The sequence below is a fragment of the Antedon bifida genome, chromosome 5 (assembly GCF_963402885.1).
Source record: "Antedon bifida chromosome 5, ecAntBifi1.1, whole genome shotgun sequence".
NCBI classification, from domain to species: Eukaryota; Metazoa; Echinodermata; class Crinoidea; order Comatulida; family Antedonidae; genus Antedon; species Antedon bifida.
The window spans coordinates 24,519,625-24,531,980 of NC_136230.1; the positions used below are offsets into that span (position 1 = coordinate 24,519,625).

Genomic DNA, 12,356 nt, shown 5'->3' on the forward strand with positions numbered 1-12,356 from the left:
CCGTAATGTCATTGTGAATTTCACAAGCCGATAAATTCTTACAATTCAGGTTCAGCCGAATAATTATTAATATGCTACGTTCGTCTTTGGATACGTGCCTTTATTTATCCTAGTCATTAATCAACATCCTATTCAATACAGTTTTTTTTTATTTCATCACCTAAAAGCATAATGTGTTTTAGGTGTGATAATAATATTAGATTTACACTTTAATAGTAATGTGTAGGTTTCATTAATCTTTTATTAGGAATGGGAAAGGTCATAATATATTTTCTAAAAAGCTTTTCGATTATATATTTTAGAGAAAATTGATACAATATGTCCGACTGTTGAAGAAGGTTCTTGTCTCGGTTACCTTCTAAATCTCTGTCTACAATATCATTATCAAACTAGTTATACAAAAAAAGTGTGATGTGCCCAAATATGGTAGTGATATGCACCCAATATGGGAGTGATATGACATCATCATGTCCATGTATGGGCACATTTTTTGTCACATAAAGTTTGATAGTGTAGACAGCTTAAGCTTTAGCTTTCCTGAAGGAGAGATACTAAATGTATGTGTGATTTCCAAGTGTGAAAAACTTGGAAATCTTTTCACTTTAATATGACCAATGAATTTTATCTTTTTTCTCCTTTTTTGCAGAAAAAAAACCAAGTAATTTCTTCTATAATTTCTTAACTTTCATCATCTTGTACAACAACTTAATTCCAATCAGTCTACCAGTCACGTTGGAGCTGGTCAAATTTGGACAGGCACTTTTTATTAATTCGGTAAGTATATTTATATATATATAAGCCCTCCTTTGGGATACCCTTATTTAGAGGACAATTTCCTGTGAAGCTAACGAGGGGCATTGTTTTAACACTACCTCCAATTATATTAATTAAAATGTTATGTTTAAATAAGCCCTTTCTAAACTATCAAACTAGTTTGACAAAAAAAGTGTGATGCAGGGGCGAATCCAAGGGGAACCCCATTTTTCACAAAATATGGTAGTGATATTCCCAAATATGGTAGTGATATGACATGTCCATGTATGGGCACATACAGTTTGATAGAGTAGAAAAGGCTTTAGACTGCAGATTCTCAAGAATGCTTTTCTTTATGTTAAATACTTTTGTACACAACATCCAAATTGTCTCTTGCAAATAAAAGATCTTTCTCTGGCATGTGGGCGTGTAATAAGTTGTTTAAAACCGTTGGTTAATATTTCTTCAGATGCCTTGACATTTCAGTTTGACTTAATATACATGAGTGATATATCTCATACAGTAGTTAAACTTTCAGTGTTGGGTATTCATATCTTTTCTGTGTAGTGAGCTTTTTAGCATTGATTGTCCTTATAGCTTATTAGAATGCTATCAATGTGTCATCTTGATTGATTGATTAGATAGTGTATTGAGGTAACATCTCCTTTAATATTCTATTGTCTATTGGCAAATCTCTACTAAATTTTAATTTAGCTATTTGAATATTTCAGCCATAATGAAATTTGCAAGTAAAGTAACAGGTCGAAATTTGAATGTTTTTGAGAAAGTAATACAGTATATTTAGCAGATCAAAAGTGGAGTCTACCCGGCCGCCTAGGTCCTATTCAGCTCGGCCCTCCATAAATTTTGAAAAATACAATGCGAAAGATAGAAGTTTTTATTTTTTTTAAAATGGCTTTTTATTATTCAGAAATAAAAAAACAAAACACGATCTGCATATTGTCCTTGTGTGTTAGCCATATGTTTGTTAGACATAATTGTCTATCTATTTTAAATAAAACAGAATGCACTTTCCATACATATTTCAATTTTGCATATAATGTTGTATATACAAATCAAGTCTTGTTTCCTAATATTGGACACGCATGAGTTGTTGCCGCAGAATATCTGACTTTCTTTTGGACCTTATATAAATACTGGTTTTATCAGTGTGTCTTGTTTAAGCTTCATTCACATCCGGCGTTGTATTTTTAAATAATGGAAAATCATATAAAGAATTGAACGGTCCGTGAAACAAGTGTGAAAGTAATTTAAAGCTGTGTGTACACTGTCAATCTAGTTTGACAAAAAAAAGTGTGATGTGCTCAAATATGGTAGTGATATGACATCGTGTCCATATATGGGTACATCACATTTTGTTGTCACATAAAGTTTTATAGTGTAGACAGAGCTTTACAGGGAGTAATTGCTTGTGAGAGTCAATGCATCTATTTAACTTTATTTTTTATTTTAGGATCGTGAGATGTACCATGAGGAGTCCAACACACCCGCCCAGGCCCGTACGTCAAATTTAAATGACGAACTCGGTCAAGTCAAGTACATATTCTCGGACAAGACCGGTACGCTGACCTGTAACATGATGCAGTTCAGACGATGTAGTATTGCTGGTATCAAGTATGGGTAAGTTGCATCATAATTCTCATGTCTTTCCATCAATGCCCCACCAGATACCTGCATACAAACATTAAGATTAAATGTTTAAATAATGGACAAAAAGGAAGGAGAAAAAAGGCAGCTCCATGCCTATTGAGCTCAACTTCCAAAATAATATGACATATTAAACAAATCATCTAAAAATGTATTCATATCAAAATGCGTAGTATAGTTATAAATGATAAAATATAAAATAAGTAAGATAATATGTAATAATTAAAAGATGATGAGAATGATAATTTTTGTTCTGTTTATCTAACAAAAATTCTTTAACTTTAGTTTTCTAAGTTTTTCTATATTTAATTTCTTGAACATGCATTGGAATTTCTTTCCATATTGTTGTGCCTAAAACAACTAAAGCTCTGTATACACTATCATTCAAACTACTTTGACAAAAAAAGTATGATGTGCCAAAATATGGTAGTGATATGACATCATCATGTCCATGGGCACATCACATTTTTTGCATAAAAGTCTGATAGTCTAGACAAGGCTTAATGGAAAATTGTATTCGTACTATACACAGACAATTTTTAATGCCATCTGAATTGTAAAACTATTACAGTGGTTTGCCATCCATGGATATTTATATATCTTCTTACATAATACTATGTTTAAGTTTTATTTGAGGGGATAACAAAAAGATCTGCCTCAGAGCCTACATGCACTCATGATTATATCTTCTTGTTTTCAGGTCAAGTGATGATACCAGTGCAATATTTAATGATCCACAGTTACTAGAGAATTTAAGTGAAAAACATGTAAGTGTGATCTTTAACAAATCAATTTAATTTAATCCGGATTTTACAATACAAACAAATACATACATAACACATTCTAGACCCGGGGACTCCAACAGCAAACTCAATCGCTTTCGACGTCCCAGAGAGCTTTAGATTTCCAATGACCAAAGTTTCTCCTAAAGCAGGTTTTGCCAGCAAGATTTGCCGGACTAAATTGCCTCCAACCGGTATTAACATTTTAAATGGTTTAAGAAAATTATACAGGTTAGGCCTAGCCATTAAAAACATAGACCAAGAGCAATTGATGGCTATTTGTTGTCAATTTGCCAGACTTTATTTCTATATTGGGAGAACACTGAAAGTGTACCAAAACTCACTGCGCATATGGGATATTGGGATGTGTTTTCTTCTTGCCTTGACAAACGTTTGATGGTGTGCAGACAACGACCAATGACAAATCGATTGACCTGACCTAGTTTGGTCATCAATCATCACCAATCGAAAATCTCACTATTGATACTACAGTTAATAGGCTATTATAATTTGAGCAAGTTCTTCTAATGTTCAAATTAATTAACATTGAAAATACACACACCTGGCTAATGAATACATATTATATACCCACCATATTAAACTTAATATTCAAGGCAAATTTTATAATACAGTGTTACATCACATGGAACGTCTTTACATGGTGCATAAACATACTCTATAAAGCTCTATCTACACTATCAAACAAGTTGGATTATAAAAATATGTGATGTGCTAAAATATGGTAGTGATATGATATCATTGTGTCCACATTTGGGCACATCACTTTTTTTTGTCACATAATGTGTAATAGTGTAGACAGCTTTACAGAATTTTCCTACGATACTGTATACAGTATTTCTCTTACTTGGTGAATAATTTTAATAAAGTGCTTATTACTAAATGTAAAAGCAGTATGAAACAGTGTTAGGTAACAAATCCAGAATTTCGTACATTAGTATATATTACACTTTAGCCAATAATGATAATGGATACAGTAGCATAGAATAACCATTAAAGTTCCATTTACACTAGACATTTAATTACATCTTTTCCCAAATGGACAATATAATACATTGTATTTATTGAATAGATTATGGGTTTATCTAATAGAAGTAGGTAATTTGGTTTTACATAATAGAAAAGTTGAATTGCTAGACATTTTTTAAGCCATTTTTTGGGTCAGTCATGCCAAATACTGAGTAAACTGATTTTGAAATTGGAAGTGATTGGGGTCGTGAAGGGTTCCAAAATTTTATGGAGGTAGGGGAGTGGTGGGTGGGGACTTTCTCTTTGGATCCAACTACAACTTAAGTCAAGCTATGATACGACTGTATCTTTGCCATTGATTACTAGTTTAAAAAAAGTAAATTGAAATACCTTTTTATGGGAGAGTATACATTTCTTTTCTTTACTAGAAAAAAACTGATTGATTCTCAAAGCTATGCATATTTCTTATTAAAAGTGTTTTTCTCACTTGCTTTACCATAATAAATCGCTGTTTTATTGGAGAGGTTATATTTTTACTTCCCACGGAAAGCAGTGATTGATTTTTTAATGCTATGATGAATATTATAATACTATAGTATAAAGTAATCATATATATATGTATCAACAATTCTAAAAAACTGTGAATATTATAATTACTATAAAGTAATCATATACTATTTTAAAAATATCTTAGTGTAATAATATGATAAATTCTAAAATGCAGTGCTTTTGTACAAGAGTTCATACCGAGTTGGTTAAATGTCAAATTTACGGTACGCGCATACAGGCACCCATGAGTAATCTAGTTAAGTTTTAGTGTCGTATGAGACAACGTTAAATGTCAATAGCATTATTCACATTAAATCAGACACATTTAATACAAGGCAGTCAATGTATTGCACACTGACGCAACCAGTTTTATTGTTCAACAGTAACTAGCATTCACATAATACAAGTTGAGCTCTGGCATTTAATACACGCCAGTAAAAACTGTGCCTTGCCTTTCAACATGTGCCTCCCTTACACAATGTTTGCCTCTGTTTAACAGCAAAATTGACCTTACTATTCATACACATTTTAGACAAATCTGTGCATTGCAGGCAGGTATTTAAACACACTTAAACTGGTTTAGTTAATACCCCATACAAACATCCTACAAAATGTTACATTATTGTAACAAATTTTGAAACATACAGTAATCTGTGAGAATGCGATGAACCAGCCCTCACCGAGATTCGAGACGGAACCTTGTGCTTGTTATGCAGGTATTGTTCAAATGTGATTTTATAGAGACTTTTTAAAAAATTATTCCTTTGTTACAAACATGTGTTAAAAAAATCTATATAAAAAAACAGAACAAGTCCGTAATCTGTAAAGATTTTATGGACGTAACAGACCGGTTATTACACATACATTTTTTTATACAGTGATTGCATACCGTACCAAAATAGTGTGCCTATTAGATTATCCTAGAATATACAGTACTGTACTGTATCCATGATACAACATGTTACATTCGTTCTGTACATGAAATCCAGTATATCACACAATGTTAAATGTTAGCTGCATTTATTTAAATTAGATTTTGAACAAATTTATTTAATTCCTATGGCAGTCAGAATGCACGACAAAATACAGGCAGCTGTATTTCATAAATTCACATTAGACGTTTTGAATAAAAGCTCTTAGGACGTGGTTGAACGGTCATTGCTTTTAAACTTATTATGATCAAAACTTGTAAATACCATAAGATACACTGAATAATTTAGTACCAAAATAAGGAAATGTATTATTCAAAAGAATTATTGAGAATAATAATATTAAGGATGTTATATTGTGCCGGTTTCCATAAAACCAGATGTTCAAGGTGCATTGACACAACAATAACAAGGAAAACAGTATATTGTTATTTATTTATTACATATTTTACAATATGGTTTTTTGTGTTTATGAACTTTCAACGATCAGCTAAAATTCTCCTACCATCTACAAACATACTGCTCTTTTGAGGGCTGTGACACCTAAAGACAAGGATTCAAAAACATATGGGTATGGATAAAAATTCATCTATATACAAACACATTAACAATAATAAGAATTGTCTAGATAAATGCAGCAAATAAAGTTTCAAAATGTTATGACACAGCCACCATTAGTTACACATTTAATATAAAAGAAGCCCTATATATAAAATGGAATAACCCATCTCTTAACAAACAAATAACTTGTTACAAAATTCTTCTGAACATTTCAATATTCACCTGTATAAAGGTATACAACTAGAATGTCTAAGACTGTATTTCATTGCACTGATAATGTTGTTCAGCATAACAACAAAACAAAACTCAAATTTATCTTAATTTATTATACTGTCGGAAGTTAACATTATTCACGACATCATCTTAAACACTTCGGTGTCAATCAAAGGACTTTGAAAGTTGGAAAAGCTCTCGAAAAAATCCGTAAATACAGTAGCTGATAAATTACTTTAAAAATTCTGTTTTTTAATGTTATCCACCAAATCAAACTAACATCAGTTCACTATCCAGCTTTTATTTCCATAATTGAGAAAAGAGGAAGCTGGACTTCATTTATTTACCTTATGGCTTTACCATGCTAACCTCTGCTAAGATTGCTTTGGTTAATGTTTATTGGTCGTTTATTGTAAATCACTGATTGCTATGTCGAGATGGTCCCTAACATTTAGGTATAGTGTTTAATCTGAAGAAGAGTGAAATTCATGTCACTCTTCCCTGATTTGACATTACCTCTCCTTAGATTTGTTTAGACATTTAGTTTGATTAATGTTTGATGGCTTTCTCAGCAAGATGCACTACACATTTTTAATTGTAATACTTTTATTTTTTTACCTACAATACATAATTATTAATTTACATTAAAAATTATAAAACCTCAGTACCATTATAATCTGAAAAAAAATTCCCAAATTCTTCTAGTTAAATTGTCTCTTTTTTATATTGTTAGTATAAGAGTCACTATTTTAATTATTTAATTTTTGTCTGAAAATTCCATCTCGTGTACTATATGTTTGTTGGCTTTCTCAACATTTCTGCACATTTTTAATTGTATTTTTCCTACAATACGCCAAGTTAGTCAACTGGAGGTTGTGGGTTTGAGTATTAGTACTCGAGAATTACTTGCAAAAGTGTTATCAATATGTACTTAGCATGAAGTAAAAGTACGTCATCATAGGGTAAACATCTGACCAATTACAAAGCTCTGTAACGCAAATCTACTTTGTAGAAGTTAAACAATATCATTCCAATTATCAAAATAGCAAGCAAACACTAACTCCCACATCAGGAGTTGATTGTAATTGTGTTTAGGTATAATATTACATATATCACAGCTTAAACTAATCAGTTTCAACGGCTGAAGTTTTATTTTTTTTTAAATTTGTAAAACCCACGCTTTACATTTGATTTCAATATTCATTTGCTTTGTATTTATTTATTTGACAACATAAACTAGAAAAGTACAAACAGATAAAACAGAAGGTTTGGAAAAAACAAATGCAATGAAAAGTCAGTAATTTCGAACACTATACAGTATATATAAGAATTAATTTATATGCTACTGTAAATTCAGATAAAAATACAAGATACATGAAACTTTATTTTTCTTCGTTAAAAAAAAGAAAAGAATTGTCTGTTGTCAGCAAATCCGATTAAAAGATACATATATATATATAAACAGACTAAAAAAAGACAAAAAGTGTAAAAGTATAAAACAGTAAAATTAAAAATCTTTAAAAAGGTTAAAAATGTATTCTTACAATTACAAATATATCAAACAGTATAAATGCTGTATAGGTATCACTATCAGTGGCTGGATCTCAAATGGAGATCTATACAAATAGAATAAGCAAAAAGCTCAGATCAAAACAATAAAGTAAAACAGCCAGAAAAATTTACAGTTAAACAGTATATATAATATATATATAACGGCTTTAAATTGATCATTTTCAGGTTTCATCTGCTCATATCCGTATGTTCCTGACTATGTTAGCCGTATGCCACACAGTCGTTCCCGAGAGAGAGCATGGAAAATTAAGTTACCAAGCATCATCACCAGGTAAATTATAGATAACAGATTTAAACCTAGTCATGCATAACAAATTAACTAGAGTCAAAGGTTGAGCTGTTAAGGAAGGGCTCCACAAACCAGGCATCAGCACAGGCTCTTGGCCATAGTTCGTCTCAAATAAAGACATTTTGACTGGCTCATGTTCTCTTAAATGAACCCAGTGCATCTTTCAAAAGACTAAGGGGATTTCCCGGTGTTCTGCGATGTTCATCACTCAGCACTCAGCAGAATTCTCCTGCCTGTGTTTTATCACACACATATTTTTTGTACCGAATGAGTTAGTGCGGTTCTATTCACTACAGCCATTTGTCACGATTTTTTATCCAACCACCAGAAAGGCTTCCAGTTGCTTGTGAGTTGTATGAGAGCCCCTACCCATTGAATACTGTCTTTTCATTATATTTCCTTTAAATATCTGTATGACAGTCTACACTATCAGACTAGTTTGAAAAAAAAAAGTGTAATATGCCCAAATATGGTAGTGATATGCCCAAAGATGGTAATGATATGCCCAAAGATGGTAGTGATATGACATCATCATGTCCATATTTGGGCACATGACATTTTTTTTGTCACAATGTTGGATAGTGTCGACAGGGCTTTAGTCTTCTGTTGCTAAATAGCTTGCTGTTCATTATATTTCTAGACGAAGGTGCCCTTGTAAAAGCTGCAAATGATCTTGGTTTTGTGTTCACAGAGAGAACACCAGAATATGTAGAAATAGACGTGGTAAGTATAGATTAATATATCTTTATAACTCTTGTATCAAAAATAATTGGCTAAACATTAAATTTATTAATTTATTTTGTCTTGCAGCATGGTCAAGTTGAACGCTATTATGTACTTAATGTCTTGGAATTTACCAGGTATTGTTTTTAGAAAATGTTTTCATTTTCATTTTATTGGGGTTTTTTTGCGTGGTATTAGTATTAGTACTGTTTAGGCTGATGAAACGCAAGAATGTAACGCAACGTAAGTGATTTGACCAATCACAAGCGATGGATTATTTGAACTGTTACTTGTCATTAGTCAACTTGTGTTGCGTCTACGTCCTTACATTGTGTCTCTAGTGGGAACCAAGCTTCAGAGCTTTGTTTTAATAAAAATTTATATTTGAATTTGTCTATGGTTTGAATTCGTTGTAACACATGGAAATTGTGTCTCTTCACCATTTAGTGTTATTAACGGTGTGTGTCAACCTACATCAGCCTTGGTGTAAATTTATATTTTAGGTTGTTTTTGTGGAAGATATTATTGTTAATTTCCTGGTTGAATTTGTTATCTTTGTTTTGTATGTTTTGTATATGGATGTACTATCTGAAATAAAGGAAATGAATAAATGAATGAATTAATGTATATACAGTAGAACTTCCTATTAAGGAATCCTTTGCTACCCAAAATTTTTCCGCTTAATAGAGGATTGCCCATAGACATATATTTTCCCTTATTTATTTCACAGGAAAGTGTTTCCTGAATAGGACCGGGTGTCTCAAAGGAGGGGTTTACTTTATGTTTAATTAATTCATTAATAGTAAAATATTTATATAACTACGTAATATATTTTATGTTTTAAAATAACATTTTTATTTTGTAAACTTCAGTAAAAGAAAAAGAATGTCTACAATAGTACGTACAGAAGATGGACGTATATTTGTGTTGTGTAAAGGAGCTGATAATGTGATTTATGACCGATTAGGAAAAGACCAAGAATTCAAAGAGTCAACACTACAACATCTAGAAGAATTTGCAGCAGAAGGTATTAAGCTCTGTCTACACTATCAAACTAGTTTGACAAACAAAGCGTGAAGTGCCCAAATATGGTAGTGATATGCTTAAATATGGTAGTGCTATGATATCATCATGTCCATATATGGGCACATCACATTTTGTACATAAAGTTTGATAGTGTAACAAGGACCCCTATAGTGGAGTGGAGTTGTGGCTTGGTGGTTATGATTCTTGGCTACCAATCCAAGGGTCTTGGGTTCAAGTCCTGTCATATGATTGATGTCATATGATTTTTATGACAAATTACAACTCCACTCCCAAAGACTTGTAATAAGACTTTGTTTATGTAGATTGCCACCTTTAAGAAGGATAGTGAATAAATTCACTTTGGTTATCCTTGGCAATTTGCCTATATATATATAATAATAAATAAAACAAATTGAAATAAGCTACTAAGCCTTTAGGGCTATTTTGGAAAATTTTCTATAAATATATTTTTCGGTAATGTCATTAGTTAATCACTTTGTACTCCAACTACATTCAAATCTAATCAATTTTATCTCACTTGGCTTATAAATCTAAATTAAAATTTGTAAAAATGTAATGATCAGATTTCTTACTCCTACACATCAGTTCATATACTGGTGAATATCATTTTAATATCTGCTTTATTCATATCTTAATTTTCTCATCTGATGAATTCATTACTAATATTAATTATTGATGAATTCATTACTAATATTAATTATTGATCATTAATTTTGACAGGTTTGAGAACTCTTTGTTTTGCATTTCGTGAAGTAGCCCAAGAGGAATATGATGTAAGTGTAGGTTGATGCAAGTGATGTTAAATTGAACTAATATATGTAGCAATAATAATTACCAGTTTGATTATTGCAAATTCACTTATTATATTTAACGTCTAATATGACTTGATGTCAAACTTTCATCTTTCACTGTGGGAAGCTAGGTGCTCGCAATTTTTCGATATACAAATATTAAAATACAATAAAGTATGAAAGGAATTCGACATTTAAAATTGCAATTAAATAATCTTGTGCCTGATGGCATGTTTATCACATTATATTCATTCATAAATAAACAATCAATTCCACGCCCACTAAACTTTTGACTGATTTTTGATTGGCCATTTAGCTTCTGGACAATGCGAATATGTGAGAACGTAAATATATGAGAATATGTACATAGTACAGTACTGCTGGTATTTGTCACAGCTAGACATAGATAGACGGATCAAAGGAATGCTATGAGTTCCTATTTTTGGAGATCGTTCGTATAAGTAATAATACCAAAAATGCCCTTAACTAGTGTTCTATTTAACTCAACCTCATTAAGCAGTAAATCTTTTAACTCATGTAATATTCTCACCATTCAACTCAGAAATATTTATTACCTGTATATTGTTTACCAGGAATGGAATGCAACTTACTATAAGGCTAGCACAGCTTTGCAGAATCGTGACACAAAACTAGAAGACGCTGCTGAGCTTATTGAGATGAACTTCATGCTGATTGGTGCTTCAGCAATTGAAGACAAACTACAACAGGTAAGCAATGCATTATTTATGAAATCATGAAATATTGAACTAACTAAAGTGTATCCTTGTTGTTTGATTGGTTGACTAGGTATAATGTGGCATCCATTTAATCTGATATATCCTCACGTTTAAGTGGTACATTAGGTTCTGTTTTTTTATAAAAATTTTGATAATTCTGGTGATAGTGTTTCACATTCTAAAACCAACCTGTAATGTGCAATAACTGTCTATGATGTCTCTATTTGACTGTCAAACGCCATATGTTTTTGATGGACTCCATCTTTTTAGCATGTATCCCTAGACTTCTTTAGTTTCATCCCTAGACTTCGTAAGCTTTATCCCTGGTTAATAACTGGGTTATTGTCGGCTGTGTTAGTTGATGTTTTTATATATTGCAGGGTGTTCCAGAAACAATTTCAACATTGATGTTAGCTGACATACGTATTTGGGTTTTGACTGGAGACAAACAGGAAACCGCTATCAATATTGGTAATAAAAGCCTAACCCTTAAAACAAAGTTAAGATTATATTTTTACTAAGTAAGTTTAATAAATCTAGTTTCGTTCTCGTTTTCTTCTTTTTTTTTAGGTTACGCAAGTCGTCTTATTACACCAGAAATGCAGCTTCTAATTCTGAACGAAGACTCATTAGACGAGACACGTGACAGACTGCGTATGTTGACAGAAGATTATATAGATCCATCAGGAGTGCAGAGTGAAGTCTCGCTAATTGTGGATGGAAAGGTAGGCTTTCATGTATCCATGCATTTTCTG

General features: G+C 31.8%; 1 protein-coding gene across 3 annotated transcripts in view; it reads left to right on the forward strand.

Annotated features, from left to right (window-relative positions):
- LOC144843635 (phospholipid-transporting ATPase IB-like) overlaps positions 1-12,356 on the forward strand; it is a 40,781-nt gene that overhangs the window by 16,592 nt on the left and 11,833 nt on the right. For all 3 annotated transcript variants that reach the window (XM_078700507.1, XM_078700508.1, XM_078700509.1), the window contains 11 exons: positions 647-774; positions 2,228-2,394; positions 3,122-3,188; positions 8,180-8,285; positions 8,944-9,026; positions 9,114-9,163; positions 9,899-10,053; positions 10,794-10,846; positions 11,458-11,592; positions 11,982-12,072; positions 12,172-12,326. In XM_078700507.1, the coding sequence (XP_078556633.1) occupies positions 647-774; positions 2,228-2,394; positions 3,122-3,188; positions 8,180-8,285; positions 8,944-9,026; positions 9,114-9,163; positions 9,899-10,053; positions 10,794-10,846; positions 11,458-11,592; positions 11,982-12,072; positions 12,172-12,326 (1,190 nt within the window). The remainder of the gene's footprint in view (positions 1-646; positions 775-2,227; positions 2,395-3,121; positions 3,189-8,179; positions 8,286-8,943; positions 9,027-9,113; positions 9,164-9,898; positions 10,054-10,793; positions 10,847-11,457; positions 11,593-11,981; positions 12,073-12,171; positions 12,327-12,356) is intronic.